At 40.5% G+C, this 17,988-nt stretch overlaps 1 protein-coding gene across 1 annotated transcript in view; it reads right to left on the bottom strand.

Annotated features, from left to right (window-relative positions):
* The window catches only part of LOC124022891 (transient receptor potential cation channel subfamily M member 1-like), a gene marked incomplete at its 5' end in the record, with an annotated part of 40,104 nt that overhangs the window by 9,717 nt on the left and 12,399 nt on the right, over nucleotides 1-17,988 (bottom strand). The window contains 4 exons of the mRNA XM_046337585.1: nucleotides 440-645; nucleotides 3,165-3,309; nucleotides 3,778-3,798; nucleotides 15,091-15,265. Of these exons, the coding sequence (XP_046193541.1) occupies nucleotides 440-645; nucleotides 3,165-3,309; nucleotides 3,778-3,798; nucleotides 15,091-15,265 (547 nt within the window). The remainder of the gene's footprint in view (nucleotides 1-439; nucleotides 646-3,164; nucleotides 3,310-3,777; nucleotides 3,799-15,090; nucleotides 15,266-17,988) is intronic.

Genomic DNA, 17,988 nt, shown 5'->3' with positions numbered 1-17,988 from the left:
ATCAACCAGTCATCCAATCACTCAACCAATCAACCAGTCATCCAATCAGTCAACCAATCAACCAGTTATCCAATCAGTCAACCAATCAATCAATCAGTCATCCAATCAGAGTCAACCAATCAATCAGTCATCCAATCAATCAGTCATCCAATCAGAGTCAACCAATCAGTCAACCAATCAATCAGTCATCCAATCAGAGTCAACCAATCAATAAATCAGTCATCCAATCAGAGTCGACCAATCAACCAGTCATCCAATCAGAGTCGACCAATCAACCAGTCATCCAATCAGAGTCGACCAATCAACCAGTCATCCAATCAGAGTCGACCAATCAACCAGTCATCCAATCAGAGTCGACCAATCAACCAGTCATCCAATCAGAGTCGACCAATCAACCAGTCATCCAATCAGTAAACCAATATCCCCGAAAACCACTGACGTAGTCCTTTGTTGTCCCTGTCGTCCTGCTCTCCCTCTGTTCTCCTCTTGCAGCGACGAAAGACGTATTTCAGAACGATGTAGATGTGGCTGAAGATGATGAGGGGCGGAGGGAGGAGGGGCCGGTCGTGGAACTTCATGATCAGCTGGTAACGCTGGAACTTCCAGATCTGGTTGGAGACGGACTTGACCTCTAAGAAGGTGTTGCTGTTGGTCAGAGGTCAGGACGGAAAAGCGGATCAATCAGGGAGCTGTTTTTTTTTACCAACGAGGTTAAATCTTCACAACACCACAACACAGTCAACTACATGCATGAACCAGGTTAAATCCCCAGGTCTCCTGCACAACACCACAACACAGTCAACTACATGAATGCATGATGTAATGACTGTAGCTGTCCGTAATGTCTGTAATGACCGTAGCTGTCCGTAATGTCTGTAATGACTGTAGCTGTCCGTAATGTCTGTAATGACTGTAGCTGTCCGTAATGTCTCTAATGACTGTAGCTGTCCGTAATGTCTCTAATGACTGTAGCTGTCCGTAATGTTTGTAATGACTGTAGCTGTCCGTAATGTCTCTAATGACTGTAGCTGTCCGTAATGTCTCTAATGACTGTAGCTGTCCGTAATGTCTGTAATGACTGTAGCTGTCCGTAATGTCTCTAATGACTGTAGCTGTCCGTAATGTCTCTAATGACTGTAGCTGTCCGTAATGTCTGTAATGACTGTAGCTGTCCGTAATGTCTCTAATGACTGTAGCTGTCCGTAATGTCTCTAATGACTGTAGCTGTCCGTAATGTCTGTAATGACTGTAGCTGTCCGTAATGTCTGTAATGACTGTAGCTGTCCGTAATGTCTCTAATGACTGTAGCTGTCAGTAATGTCTCTAATGACTGTAGCTGTCCGTAATGTCTCTAATGACTGTAGCTGTCCGTAATGTCTGTAATGACTGTAGCTGTCCGTAATGTCTGTAATGTCTGTAATGACTGTAGCTGTCCGTAATGTCTGTAATGCCTGTAGCTGTCCGTTATGTCTGTAATGACTGTAGCTGTCCGTAATGTCTGTAATGACTGTAGCTGTCCGTAATGTCTGTAATGACTGTAGCTGTCCGTTATGTCTGTAATGACTGTAGCTGTCCGGTATGTCTGTAATGACTGTAGCTGTCCGTAATGTCTGTAATGACTGTAGCTGTCCGTAATGTCTGTAATGTCTGTAATGACTGTAGCTGTCCGTAATGTCTGTAATGCCTGTAGCTGTCCGTAATGTCTGTAATGACTGTAGCTGTCCGTTATGTCTGTAATGACTGTAGCTGTCTGTAATGTCTCTAATGACTGTAGCTGTCCGTAATGTCTGTAATGACTGTAGCTGTCCGTAATGTCTCTAATGACTGTAGCTGTCCGTAATGTCTGTAATGTCTGTAATGACTGTAGCTGTCTGTAATGTCTGTAATGCCTGTAGCTGTCCGTTATGTCTGTAATGACTGTAGCTGTCCGTAATGTATGTAATGACTGTAGCTGTCCGTAATGTCTGTAATAACTGTAGCTGTCCGTATTGTCTGTAATGACTGTAGCTGTCCGTAATGTCTCTAATGACTGTAGCTGTCCGTAATGTCTGTAATGACTGTAGCTGTCCGTATTGTCTGTAATGACTGTAGCTGTCCGTAATGTCTGTAATGACTGTAGCTGTCCGTAATGTCTGTAATGACTGTAGCTGTCCGTAATGTCTGTAACGACTGTAGGTGTCCGTAATGTCTGTAATGACTGTAGCTGTCCGTAATGTCTGTAATGACTGTAGCTGTCCGTTATGTCTGTAATGACTGTAGCTGTCCGTAATGTCTGTAATGACTGTAGCTGTCCGTAATGTCTGTAATGCCTGTAGCTGTCCGTAATGTCTCGAATGACTGTAGCTGTCCGTAATGTCTCTAATGACTGTAGCTGTCCGTAATGTTTGTAATGACTGTAGCTGTCCGTAATGTCTCTAATGACTGTAGCTGTCCGTAATGTCTGTAATGACTGTAGCTGCCCGTAATGTCTGTAATGACTGTAGCTGTCCGTTATGTCTGTAATCACCGTAGCTGTCCGTAATGTCTGTAATGACTGTAGCTGTCCGTAATGTCTGTAATGTCTGTAATGACTGTAGCTGTCCGTAATGTCTGTAATGTCTGTAATGTCTGTAATGCCTGTAGCTGTCTGTAATGTCTGTAATGACTGTAGCTGTCCGTAATATCTGTAATGCCTGTAGCTGTCCGTAATGTCTGTAATGACTGTAGCTGTCCGTAATGTCTGTAATGTCTGTAATGTCTGTAATGCCTGTAGCTGTCTGTAATGTCTGTAATGACTGTAGCTGTCCGTAATATCTGTAATGCCTGTAGCTGTCCGTAATGTCTGTAATGACTGTAGCTGTCCGTAATGTCTGTAATGTCTGTAATGTCTGTAATGCCTGTAGCTGTCTGTAATGTCTGTAATGTCTGTAATGACTGTAGCTGTCCGTAATGTCTCTAATGACTGTAGCTGTCCGTAATGTCTGTAATGACTGTAGCTGTCCGTAATGTCTGTAATGACTGTAGCTGTCCGTAATGTCTGTAATGACTGTGATTATCACACCTTGAATGGAGAGGGTTTTCATTGGACCGACTGCGCGTCACAAAGTTATGACTTCACTTTCAGACCTCGTGCTGCTCCCTACCGTTCCGTTACGCTGGTGTCAGAAGTGGGATCCACGACTTACTTGAAGACAGCGATGAGTAAGTTGACCAGGAGGATGTTGGCCACCAGCAGGTAGCAGGCCATGATGGCTGGAGTGAGCCAGGCTCCGGGGATACAAGGAGGAAGCTTCTTCCCATCCTCATCGTACATGTTATCACCACATGGTGCTGGAAACAGGCTCAATGTCAGTCCACAGTACTACTACTGCTACTACTACATCAACAACGACTACTACTACTACTACTACTACTACTACTACTACTACTACTACTACTACTACTAGATAGTACTTTGCCATGAAAATACTCTTTAAAAATATGTTCATGGTAATCGAAGAATTTCTAAAAAAGTTTTACTTAAGCAAAGCAGTGAAATATAGTCAAAGTGAAATATATTAAAAATAACTGGTCTGATTACTTCGATAGGCGACTATTTTTAACAATTTATTCTTAACACTCTTTTCCGAACCCCAAAGGGCCCTTCCAGCAGGGAATTAATAATACCAGAATGAATGGCTAAAACAACTTGTACATTTGCTTTATAAAAGCAAAAAGGTGGTTTTGTCCAGTATATTTTGTACTGCGGTAGTACATCATGTTGGATTGTATGAGTGTATTGTACAATTAGATACTTACGATTGATTTCCATTGCATAGACTACCAATCAACCATGTGACGGAAGTGGAAAAAGGAGAGAGAGAGAGGAAGAAAGATAGACAGGGAGACAAAGAGAAAGAGGGAGAGAGACAGAGAGAAAGAGACAGAGACAGAGAGAGAGACAGAGAGAGAGAGAGAGGAAGAAAGATAGACAGGGAGACAAAGAGAAAGAGGGAGAGAGACAGAGAGAAAGAGACAGAGACAGAGAGAGAGACAGAGAGAGAGAGAGAGAGAGAGAGAGAGAGAGAGAGAGAGAGAGAGAGAGAGAGAGAGAGAGAAAGCGAGAAAGAGAGAGAAAGGGAGAGAGAGAGAGAGAGAGAAAGCGAGACAGAGAGAGAGAGAGACAGAGAGAGAAAGAGAAAGAGAGAGAAAGGAGAGAGAGAGAGAGAGAGAGAGAGATATAGAGAGAGAGAGAGGGAGAGACAGAGGGAGAGAGAGAGAAAGCGAGAAAGAGAGAGAAAGGGAGAGAGAGAGAGAGAGAGAAAGCGAGAAAGAGAGAGAGAGAGACAGAGAGAGAAAGAGAAAGAGAGAGAAAGGGAGAGAGAGAGAGAGAGAGAGAGAGAGAGAGAGAGAGAGGGAGAGACAGAGGGAGAAACAGAGAGAGAGACAGAGAGAGACAAAATAATTAGAGAGAGAGAGACATTTATGGAGAGAGTTTGACCAAGAGAGAGAGAGAGAGAGAGAGAGAGAGAGACAGAGAGAGAGAGAGAGAGAGAGAGAGAGAGAGAGAGAGTTTAAAAAATCAAAACCAAAACTAATAATCAATAACCAACATGAGTCTGCCGAGAGGAGGACCGTGCCTCTCCATTGAGTAGTTGATTTGATTAAAATCATTTTGATTAAATGTAATGCAATGTAATACAAAATAATTATAATCATCCCTTCAGTTTTCACTTCAGTAACATTTATGGATGCCATTAGTTTGCTCACCAATCAAATCGATTAACTATAGAGAAGTTCCATTGCCATAGAATCCCATCCAATATGTCAGATCAGTAGCTAAATGGATTGGTGTCTGACCTCTGGATGATGTTGTTGGGTCTATACCATCTATAGAGTTTTATAATGGATTGGTGTCTGATCTCTGGTCGATGTTGTTGTGTCTATAGAGTTTTATAATGGATTGATGTCTGATCTCTGTGTCTATATGTTGTTTATAGAGTTTTATAATGGATTGGTGTCTGATCTCTGGATCGATGTTGTTGTGTCTATAGAGTTTTATAATGGATTGGTGTCTGATCTCTGGTCGATGTTGTTGTGTCTATAGAGTTTTATAATGGATTGGTGTCGATGTTGTTGTGTCTATAGAGTTTTATAATGGATTGGTGTCTGATCTCTGGTCGATGTTGTTGTGTCTATAGAGTTTTATAATGGATTGGTGTCTGACCTCTGGTCGATGTTGTTGTGTCTATAGAGTTTTATAATGGATTGGTGTCTGACCTCTGGTCGATGTTGTTGTGTCTATAGAGTTTTATAATGGATTGCTTGGATTGTAGAGTAATGAAAATGTGATTAGACTCTTCCATGCGGGACTGGTTTGTCTTCCTCTGGGCAGAGACTAAAACCACAACACCTTTTACTATCTGAAGCAGTGACGTCATCCCAAAGAGGCACCCTATTCCCCCATTGCCTCTGGTCAAAAAGAGTGCGCTACATAGAGAATAGGGTGCACTTTGGAATACAACACAGTATCTCTAGCAGGCAGATGATCACTGGAAAAAGAGGACCAATCCTTTTCCATTTGTTAAGAGAAAAACACACTTTCTTGTTAGTGGGATCACTTATTAAGGATAAATCAATATGTATCATTGATCATTTTACTTACACACACAATACATGGAGAGTTAGTTTTAATGTTAGCAATAATTCATGGAGGACTTTACCATTTTAAATACCATACCATTTTAAATACTATGCCATTTTAAATACTATACCATTTTAAATACTATGCCATTTTAAATACTATGCCATTTGAAATACTATACCATTTTAAATACTATACCATTTCAAATACTATACCATTTCAAATACTATACCATTTTAAATACTATACCATTTTAAATACTATACCATTTTATATACTATACTATTTTAAATACTTTACCGTTTTAAATACTTTACCGTTTTAAATACTATACTATTTTAAATACTATACCTGTCACGCCCTGGTCGAAGTATTTTGTGTTTTTCTTTATGTATTTGGTCAGGCCAGGGTTTGACATGGGTTTTTGTATGTGGTGTGTATGTAGTGGGATTGTAGCTTAGTGGGGTGTTCTAGGAGAGTCTATGGCTGTTTTAAGTGGTTCTCAATCAGAGGCAGGTGTTTATCGTTGTCTCTGATTGGGAGCCATATTTAGGCAGCCATATTCTTTGGTTGTATTGTGGGTGATTGTCCTGAGTGTCTTGATGTCCTTAGTCTGTGTCAGTTTGCACTAGTTAAGGCTGTTTCGGTTTTCACTACGTTTATTGTTTTGTAGAGTTTGTTTATTCGTGTTTACGTTGTTTAAATAAACATGAATCGCAATCGACACGCTGCAGTTTGGTCCGACTCTCCTTCACCATATGAAAACCGTGACAATACCGTTTTAAATACTTTAACATTTTAAATACTATACCATTTTAAATACTATACCATTTTAAATACTATGCCATTTTAAATACTATGCCATTTTAAATACTATACCATTTTAAATACTATACCATTTTAAATACTATACCATTTTAAATACTATACCATTTTAAATACTATACCATTTTAAATACTATGCCATTTTAAATACTATACCATTTTAAATACTATGCCATTTTAAATACTATACCATTTTAAATACTATAGCATTTTAAATAAACCTGTCCTTAAAGTCTTTCATTTTAGTCCAATTGATTTAACTCAGTGGATGCATGTGACCAATCAAATCATTATGAGGCCATTACACACTGTCACCAACACACTGTCACCAACACACTGTCACCAACACACTGTCACCAACACACTGCCACCTGTCTCCAACACACTGTCACCTGTCTCCAACACACTGTCACCTGTCTCCAACACACTGTCACCAACACACTGTCACCTGTCACCAACACACTGTCACCAACACACTGTCACCTGTCTCCAACACACTGTCACCTGTCACCAACACACTGTCACCAACACACTGTCACCAACACACTGTCACCAACACACTGTTACCTGTCTCCAACACACTGTCACCTGTCTCCAACACACTGTCACCTGTCACCAACACACTGTCACCTGTCTCCAACACACTGTCACCTGTCTCCAACACACTGTCACCTGTCTCCAACACACTGTCACCTGTCTCCAACACACTGTCACCTGTCACCAACACACTGTCACCTGTCACCAACACACTGTCACCAACACACTGTCACCAACACACTGTCACCTGTCTCCAACACACTGTCACCAACACACTGTTACCTGTCTCCAACACACTGTCTCCAACACACTGTCACCTGTCTCCAACACACTGTCACCTGTCTCCAACACACTGTCACCTGTCTCCAACACACTGTCTCCAACACACTGTCACCTGTCTCCAACACACTGTCACCTGTCTCCAACATACTGTCACCTGTCTCCAACACACTGTCACCAACACACTGTCACCAACAAACTGTCACCAACACACTGTCACCTGTCTCCAACACACTGTCACCAACACACTGTCACCTGTCACCAACACACTGTCACCAACAAACTGTCACCAACACACTGTCACCAACACACTGTCACCAACACACTGTTACCTGTCTCCAACACACTGTCACCAACACACTGTCACCTGTCTCCAACACACTGTCACCTGTCTCCAACACACTGTCACCAACACACTGTCACCTGTCTCCAACACACTGTCACCAACACACTGTCACCAACAAACTGTCACCAACACACTGTTACCTGTCTCCAACACACTGTCACCAACACACCTTCACCTGTCACCAACACACTGTCACCAACACACTGTCACCAACACACTGTCACCAACAAACTGTCACCAACACACTGTTACCTGTCTCCAACACACTGTCACCAACACACTGTCACCAACAAACTGTCACCTGTCACCAACACACTGTCACCAACACACTGTCACCTGTCACCAACACACTGTCACCAACACACTGTCACCAACACACTGTCACCAACAAACTGTCACCTGTCACCAACACACTGTCACCAACACACTGTCACCTGTCACCAACACACTGTCACCAACACACTGTCACCAACACACTGTCACCAACAAACTGTCACCAACACACTGTTACCTGTCTCCAACACACTGTCACCAACACACTGTCACCAACACACTGTCACCAACAAACTGTCACCAACACACTGTCACCAACACACTGTCACCAATACACTGTCACCAACACACTGTCACCTGTCACCAACACACTGTCTCCAACAAACTGTCACCAACACACTGTCACCTGTCACCAACACACTGTCTCCAACACACTGTCACCTGTCTCCAACACACAGTCTCCAACACACTGTCACCTGTCTCCAACACACTGTCTCCAACACACTGTCACCTGTCTCCAACACACTATCACCTGTCTCCAACACACTGTCTCCAACACACTGTCACCTGTCTCCAACACACTGTCACCAATACACTGTCACCTGTCTCCAACACACTGTCACCAACACACTGTCACCTGTCTCCAACACACTGTCACCTGTCTCCAACACACTGTCACCAACACACTGTCACCTGTCTCCAACACACTGTCACCAACACACTGTCTCCAACACACTGTCTCCAACACACTGTCTCCAACACACTGTCACCAACACACTGTCACCAACAAACTGTCACCAACACACTGTCACCTGTCTCCAACACACTGTCTCCAACACACTGTCTCCAACACACTGTTACCTGTCACCAACACACTGTCACCATCACACTGTTACCAACACACTGTCACCTGTCTCCAACACATTGTCTCCAACACACTGTCTCCAACACACTGTCACCTGACTCCAACACACTGTCACCTGTCTCCAACACACTGTCTCCAACACACTGTCTCCAACACACTGTCACCTGTCTCCAACACACTGTCACCTGTCTCCAACACACTGTCACCTGTCTCCAACACACTGTCACTAACACACTGTCACCTGTCACCAACACACTGTCACCATATTTATGCTGCAGTAGTTTATGTGTCGGGGGGCGAGGGTCAGTTTGTTATATCTGGAGTACTTCTCCTGTCCTATCCGGTGTCCTGTGTGAATTTAAGTATGCCCTCTCTAATTCTCTCTTTCTCTCTTTCTTTCTCTCTCTCTGAGGACATGAGCCCTAGGTCCATGCCTCAGGACTACCTGACATGATGACTCCTTGCTGTCCCCAGTCCACCTGGCCGTGCTGCTGCTCCAGTTTCAACTGTTCTGCCTTATTATTATTGGACCATGCTGGTCATTTATGAACATTTGAACATCTTGGCCATGTTCTGTTATAATCTCCACCCGGCACAGCCAGAAGAGGACTGGCCACCCCACATAGCCTGGTTCCTCTCTAGGTTTCTTCTTAGGTTTTGGCCTTTCTAGGGAGTTTTTCCTAGCCACCGTGCCTCTACACCTGCACTGCTTGCTGTTTGGGGTTTTAGGCTGGGTTTCTGTACAGCACTTTGAGATATCAGCTGATGTACGAAGGGCTTTATAAATACATTTGATTTTATTTTATTTGTCACCAACACACTGTCACCAACACACTGTCTCCAACACACTGTCACCTGTCTCCAACACACTGTCACCTGTCTCCAACACACTGTCACCAACACACTGTCACCAACACACTGTCTCCAACACACTGTCACCAACACACTGTCTCCAACACACTGTCTCCAACACACTGTCTTCAACATACTGTCTCCAACACACTGTCACCAACACACTGTCACCAACACACTGTCTCCAACACACTGTCTCCAACACACTGTCTTCAACACACTGTCTCCAACACACTGTCTCCAACACACTGTCTCCAACACACTGTCTCCAACACACTGTCTTCAACATACTGTCACCAACACACTGTCTCCAACACACTGTCTCCAACACACTGTCTTCAACATACTGTCACCAACACACTGTCTTCAACATACTGTCACCAACACACTGTCTCCAACACACTGTCACCAACACACTGTCTCCAACACACTGTCACCTGTCTCCAACACACGGTCACCTGTCACCAACACACTGTCACCTGTCTCCAACACACTGTCACCTGTCTCCATCACACTGTCACCTGTCTCCAACACACTGTCACCTGTCTCCAACACACTGTCACCTGTCACCAACACACTGTCACCTGTCTCCAACACACTGTCACCTGTCTCCAACACACTGTCACCTGTCACCAACACACTGTCACCAACACACTGTCACCTGTCTCCAACACACTGTCACCTGTCACCAACACACTGTCACCTGTCACCAACACACTGTCACCAACACACTGTCACCTGTCACCAACACACTGTCACCTGTCTCCAACACACTGTCACCTGTCTCCAACACACTGTCACCTGTCACCAACACACTGTCACCTGTCTCCAACACACTGTCACCAACACACTGTCTCCAACACACTGTCACCTGTCTCCAACACACTGTCACCTGTCTCCAACACACTGTCACCTGTCTCCAACACACTGTCACCTGTCTCCAACACACTGGAGTCTGTGTTATTAAACCAATACGTGACTGTATGTTGATGGTGGATATTATTACACAGGTTATATTATATTATTATATTATTACACAGGTTATATTATATTATTATATTATTACACAGGTTATATTATATTATTATATTATTACACAGGTTATATTATATTATTATATTATTATATTATTACATAGGTTATATTATATTATTATATTATTATATTATTACACAGGTTATATTATATTATTATATTATTATATTATTACACAGGTTATATTATATTATTATATTATTATATTATTACACAGGTTATATTATATTATTATATTATTACACAGGTTATATTATATTATTATAGTGTGACAGGTTATATTATATTATTATATTATTACACAGGTTATATTATATTATTATATTATTATATTATTACACAGGTTATATTTCCCCCTTCTGATGAGCAGGTGGCGAATCGCATCTCTGCATGTCTGGCAGACATATCAGTGTGGATGACGGATCACCACCTCAAGCTGAACCTCGGCAAGACGGAGCTGCTCTTCCTCCCGGGGAAGGACTGCCCGTTCCATGATCTCGCCATCACGGTTGACAACTCCATTGTGTCCTCCTCCCAGAGCGCCAAGAACCTTGGCGTGATCCTGGACAACACCCTGTCGTTCTCAACTAACATCAAGGCGGTGGCCCGTTCCTGTAGGTTCATGCTCTACAACATCCGCAGAGTACGACCCTGCCTCACACAGGAAGCGGCGCAGGTCCTAATCCAGGCACTTGTCATCTCCCGTCTGGATTACTGCAACTCGCTGTTGGCTGGGCTCCCTGCCTGTGCCATTAAACCCCTTCAACTCATTAGCCCGTCTGGTGTTCAACCTTCCCAAGTTCTCTTCACCCCGCTCCTCCGTTCTCTCCACTGGCTTCCAGTTGAAGCTCGCATCCGCTACAAGACCATGGTGCTTGCCTACGGAGCTGTGAGGGGAACGGCACCTCAGTACCTCCAGGCTCTGATTACACCCAAACAAGGGCACTGCGTTCATCCACCTCTGGCCTGCTCGCCTCCCTACCACTGAGGAAGTACAGCTCCCGCTCAGCCCAGTCAAAACTGTTCGCTGCCCTGGCCCCCCAATGGTGGAACAAACTCCCTCACGACGCCAGGACAGCGGAGTCAATCACCACCTTCCGGAGACACCTGAAACCCCACCTCTTTAAGGAATACCTAGGATAGGTTAAGTAATCCCTCTCACCCCACCCCCCCTAAGTTTTAGATGCACTATTGTTAAGTGACTGTCCCACTGGATGTCATAAGGTGAATGCACCAATTTGTAAGTCGCTCTGGATAAGAGCGTCTGCTAAATGACTTTAATGTAAATGTAATGTAAATATTATATTATTATATTATTACACAGGTTATATTATATTATTATATTATTATATTATTACACAGGTTATATTATAGTATTATAGTGTGACAGGTTATATTATATTATTATATTAGTATATTATTACACAGGTTATATTATATTATTATAGTGTGACAGGTTATATTATATTATTATATTATTACACAGGTTATATTATATTATTATATTATTACACAGGTTATATTATATTATTATATTATTATATTATTACACAGGTTATATTATATTATTATATTATTACACAGGTTATATTATATTATTATATTATTATATTATTACACAGGTTATATTATATTATTATATTATTATATTATTACACAGGTTATATTATAGTATTATAGTGTGACAGGTTATATTATATTATTATATTATTACACAGGTTATATTATATTATTATATTATTACACAGGTTATACTATATTATTATATTATTACACCGGTTATATTATATTATTATATTATTACACAGGTTATATTATATTATTATATTATTATATTATTACACAGGTTATATTATATTATTATATTATTACACAGGTTATATTATATTATTATATTATTATATTATTACACAGGTTATATTATATTATTATATTATTACACAGGTTATATTATATTATTATATTATTACACAGGTTATATTATATTATTATATTATTACACAGGTTATATTATATTATTATATTATTACACAGGTTATATTATAGTATTATATTATTACACAGGTTATATTATATTATTATATTATTACACAGGTTATATTATATTATTATATTATTATATTATTACACAGGTTATATTATATTATTATATTATTACACAGGTTATATTATATTATTATATTATTATATTATTATATTATTATATTATTATATTATTACACAGGTTATATTATATTATTATATTATTACACAGGTTATATTATATTAGTATATTATTACACAGGTTATATTATATTATTATATTGTGACAGGTTATATTATATTATTATATTATTACACAGGTTATATTATATTATTATATTATTACACAGGTTATATTATATTATTATATTATTACACAGGTTATATTATATTATTATATTATTACACAGGTTATATTATATTATTATATTATTACACAGGTTATATTATATTATTATATTATTACACAGGTTATATTATATTATTATATTATTACACAGGTTATATTATATTATTATATTATTACACAGGTTATATTATATTATTATATTATTACACAGGTTATATTATATTATTATATTATTACACAGGTTATATTATAGTATTATATTATTATATTATTACATAGGTTATATTATATTATTATATTATTATATTATTACACAGGTTATATTATATTATTATATTATTATATTATTACACAGGTTATATTATATTATTATATTATTATATTATTACACAGGTTATATTATATTATTATATTATTATATTATTACACAGGTTATATTATATTATTATATTATTACACAGGTTATATTATATTATTATATTATTACACAGGTTATATTATATTATTATATTATTATATTATTACACAGGTTATATTATATTATAATATTATTACACAGGTTATATTATATTATTATAGTGTGACAGGTTATATTATATTATTATAGTGTGACAGGGGTTATATCACTATGAATTAAATGGATTGATATTGTGTTAGTCAACCAGCAGAGGAAGTAAAGGACCACACACACACACACACACACACACACACACACACACACACACACACACACACACACACACACACACACACACACACACACACACACACACACACACACACACACACACACACACACACACACACACACACACACACACACACACACACGATCAGATCAGACAAGAACACAAGGTTTGTTCCACTGGGATTGAGACTACAGAGATTAGGACCAGAACACCTGGTTTGTTCCACTGGGATTGAGACTACAGAGATTAGGACCAGAACACAAGGTTTGTTCCACTGGGATTGAGACTACAGATATTAGGACCAGAACACAAGGTTTGTTCCACTGGGAATGAGACTACATAGATTAGGACCAGAACACAAGGTTTGTTCCACTGGGATTGAGACTACAGAGATTAGGACCAGAACACCTGGTTTGTTCCACTGGGACTGAGACTACAGAGATTAGGACCAGAACACCTGGTTTGTTCCACTGGGATTGAGACTACAGAGATTAGGACCAGAACACCAGGTTTGTTCCACTGGGATTGAGACTCAGAGATTAGGACCAGAACACCTGGTTTGTTCCACTGGGATTGAGACTACAGAGATTAGGACCAGAACACCTGGTTTGTTCCACTGGGATTGAGACTACAGAGATTAGGACCAGAACACCTGGTTTGTTCCACTGGGATTGAGACTACAGAGATTAGGACCAGAACACCTGGTTTGTTCCACTGGGATTGAGACTACAGAGATTAGGACCAGAACACAAGGTTTGTTCCACTGGGATTGAGACTACAGAGATTAGGACCAGAACACAAGGTTTGTTCCACTGGGATTGAGACTACAGAGATTAGGACCAGAACACCTGGTTTGTTCCACTGGGATTGAGACTACAGAGATTAGGACCAGAACACAAGGTTTGTTCCACTGGGATTGAGACTACAGAGATTAGGACCAGAACACCTGGTTTGTTCCACTGGGATTGAGACTACAGAGATTAGGACCAGAACACCTGGTTTGTTCCACTGGGATTGAGACTACAGAGATTAGGACCAGAACACCAGGTTTGTTCCACTGGGATTGAGACTCAGAGATTAGGACCAGAACACCTGGTTTGTTCCACTGGGATTGAGCCTACAGAGATTAGGACCAGAACACAAGGTTTGTTCCACTGGGATTGAGACTACAGAGATTAGGACCAGAACACAAGGTTTGTTCCACTGGGATTGAGACTACAGAGATTAGGACCAGAACACAAGGTTTGTTCCACTGGGATTGAGACTACAGAGATTAGGACCAGAACACAAGGTTTGTTCCACTGGGATTGAGACTACGACAACACACCACCATCACAACCATCATGGGATTAGGATTGAATTGATCATCCGCCCATGAACCAGGAAACAGAATCTTACTATTAATGCTACTCTTACGGTCTATGGAGTCAGCGAACACTTCCCCATAGATCATCCAGTAAGGCATGTAGAAGATGTTCCTGGCCAGACGCCATGTTGGGATCTCATCAGGGTGCAGGATGGCCTGCCGAGCCACGCCGAAACTCATCAACACCACCAGCATGATCACCACGAAGTACAACATGTCAATCATCTGGAGGACATAGAACACAACATGTCAATCATCTGGAGGACATAGAACACAACATGTCAATCATCTGGAGGACATAGAACACAACATGTCAGTCATATAGAGGACATAGAACACAACATGTCACATAGAGGACATAGAACACAACATGTCAGTCATCTGGAGGACATAGAACACAACATGTCAGTCATATAGAGGACATAGAACACAACATGTCAGTCATATAGAGGACATAGAACACAACATGTCAGTCATCTGGAGGACATAGAACACAACATGTCAGTCATATAGAGGACATAGAACACAACATGTCAGTCATATAGAGGACATAGAACACAACATGTCAGTCATCTAGAGGACATAGAACACAACATGTCAGTAATCTAGAGGACATAGAACACAACATGTCAATCATCTAGAGGACATAGAACACAACATGTCAGTCATCTGGAGGACATAGAACACAACATGTCAGTCATCTGGAGGACATAGAACACAACATGTCAGTCATATAGAGGACATAGAACACAACATGTCAGTCATATAGAGGACATAGAACACAACATGTCAGTCATCTGGAGGACATAGAACAACATGTCAGTCATGGACATAGAACACAACATGTCAGTCATATAGAGGACATAGAACACAACATGTCAGTCATCTAGAGGACATAGAACACAACATGTCAGTAATCTAGAGGACATAGAACACAACATGTCAATCATCTAGAGGACATAGAACACAACATGGACATAGAACACAACATGTCAGTCATCTAGAGGACATAGAACACAACATGGACATAGAACACAACATGTCAGTCATCTGGAGGACATAGAACACAACATGGACATAGAACACAACATGTCAGTCATCTGGAGGACATAGAACACATGTCAGTCATCTGGAGGACATAGAACACAACATGTCAGTCATCTAGAGGACATAGAACACAACATGTCAGTCATCTAGAGGACATAGAACACAACATGGACATAGAACCCAACATGTCAGTCATCTGGAGGACATAGAACCCAACATGTCAGTCATCTAGAGGACATAGAACACAACATGGACATAGAACCCAACATGTCAGTCATCTGGAGGACATAGAACACAACATGTCAGTCATCTAGAGGACATAGAACACAACATGGACATAGAACACAACATGTCAATCATCTAGAGGACATAGAACACAACATGGACATAGAACACAACATGTCTGTCATCTGGAGGACATAAAACAGCATAGCCTAGTGGGGCGGCAGCGTAGCCTAGTGGTTAGAGCGTTGGACTAGTAACCGCAAGGTTGCAAGTTCAAACCCCCTAGCTGACAAGGTACAAATCTGTTGTTCTGCCCCTGAACAGGCAGTTCCTAGGCCGTCATTGAAAATAAGAATTTGTTCTTAACTGACTTGCCTGGTTAAATAAATGTTAAAGAAATAGAACACATCTGGGGCCGATTCAGACTGATAAAATCTATTCCTTTTTGACTCCTGTTGATCTAAGCACTTCTCAGTAGTTGGTATTCAGATTTACCGTATGCAGGTGCTTAACAGGATTTGCAGGCATGGTTCCCTTGCACGCACTGAATAAATGGAATTAAACCGCTGAAACCCCTCCCACTTGCTGGCCCAACATACTTCCTCGTAGAGTTTTCATTCAATGGGGGTTTCAGTACTTTTATCTAAAGCCAACCCTTTTAAATACAATGTGTCTTTAATTAGAATGTTCTCTACAGACTCACTGGAATACACAGTGCCTTTGGAAAGTATTCAGACCCCTTGACTTATTCTAAAAAAAAATGTTTTAAATCCTCCACAATCTACACACAGTACCCCATAATGTCATAATTACATAAGTAGTTAGACCCCGATGATAAACTAAATTGACCTCCGGTGCTTCCTGTTTCCATTGATCATCATTAAGATGTTTTCTACAACTTGATTGGAGTCCACCTTCAATTGACTGGACATGATTTGGAAAGGTAAACACCTGTCTATACAGGGTCCCATAGTTGACAGTAAAAACCAAGCCATGAGGTGGAAGGAATTGTCCGTAGAGCTCTGAGACAGGATTGTGTCAAGGCACAGATCTGGGGAAGGGTGCCAAAAAAAATGTCTGCAGCATTGAAAGTCCCCAGGAACACAGTGGCCTCCAGCATTGTTAAATGGAAGAAGTTTGGAACCATCAAGATTATTCCTAGAGCTGTCCGATTGGCCAAACTGAGCAATCGGTGGAGAAGGGCCTTGGTCAGGGAGGTGATCCAGAACCCGATGGTCACTTTGACAAATACAGTTGTGCCAAGCTTGTAGCATCATACCCAAGAAGACTCAATGCTGTAATCGCTGCCAAAGGTGCTTCAACAAAGTACTGAGTAAAGGGTCTGAATACTTATGTAAATGTGATATTTCAGTTTTTTATTTTAATACATTTTCATACATGTCTAAAAAAAACGTTTTTTGCTTTGTCATAATGGGGCATTGTGATGTCATAATGGGGCATTGTGATGTCATAATGGGACATTGTGATGTCGTAATGGGGCATTGTGATGTCATAATGGGGCATTGTGATGTCATAATGGGGCATTGTGATGTCATAATGGGGCATTGTGTGTAGATTGATGAGGGGGAAACAACGATTTAATACATTTTAGAATAAGGCTGTAATGTAACAACGTGTGGAAAAAGTCAAGGGGTCAGAATAGTTTCCGAAGGCGC

The sequence above is a fragment of the Oncorhynchus gorbuscha genome, unplaced genomic scaffold, assembly GCF_021184085.1.
Source record: "Oncorhynchus gorbuscha isolate QuinsamMale2020 ecotype Even-year unplaced genomic scaffold, OgorEven_v1.0 Un_scaffold_1473, whole genome shotgun sequence".
Lineage (NCBI taxonomy): Eukaryota > Metazoa > Chordata > Actinopteri > Salmoniformes > Salmonidae > Oncorhynchus > Oncorhynchus gorbuscha.
The sequence above is the reverse complement of the archived record's forward strand: the minus strand, read 5'-3'. Positions and strand labels throughout refer to the sequence as shown.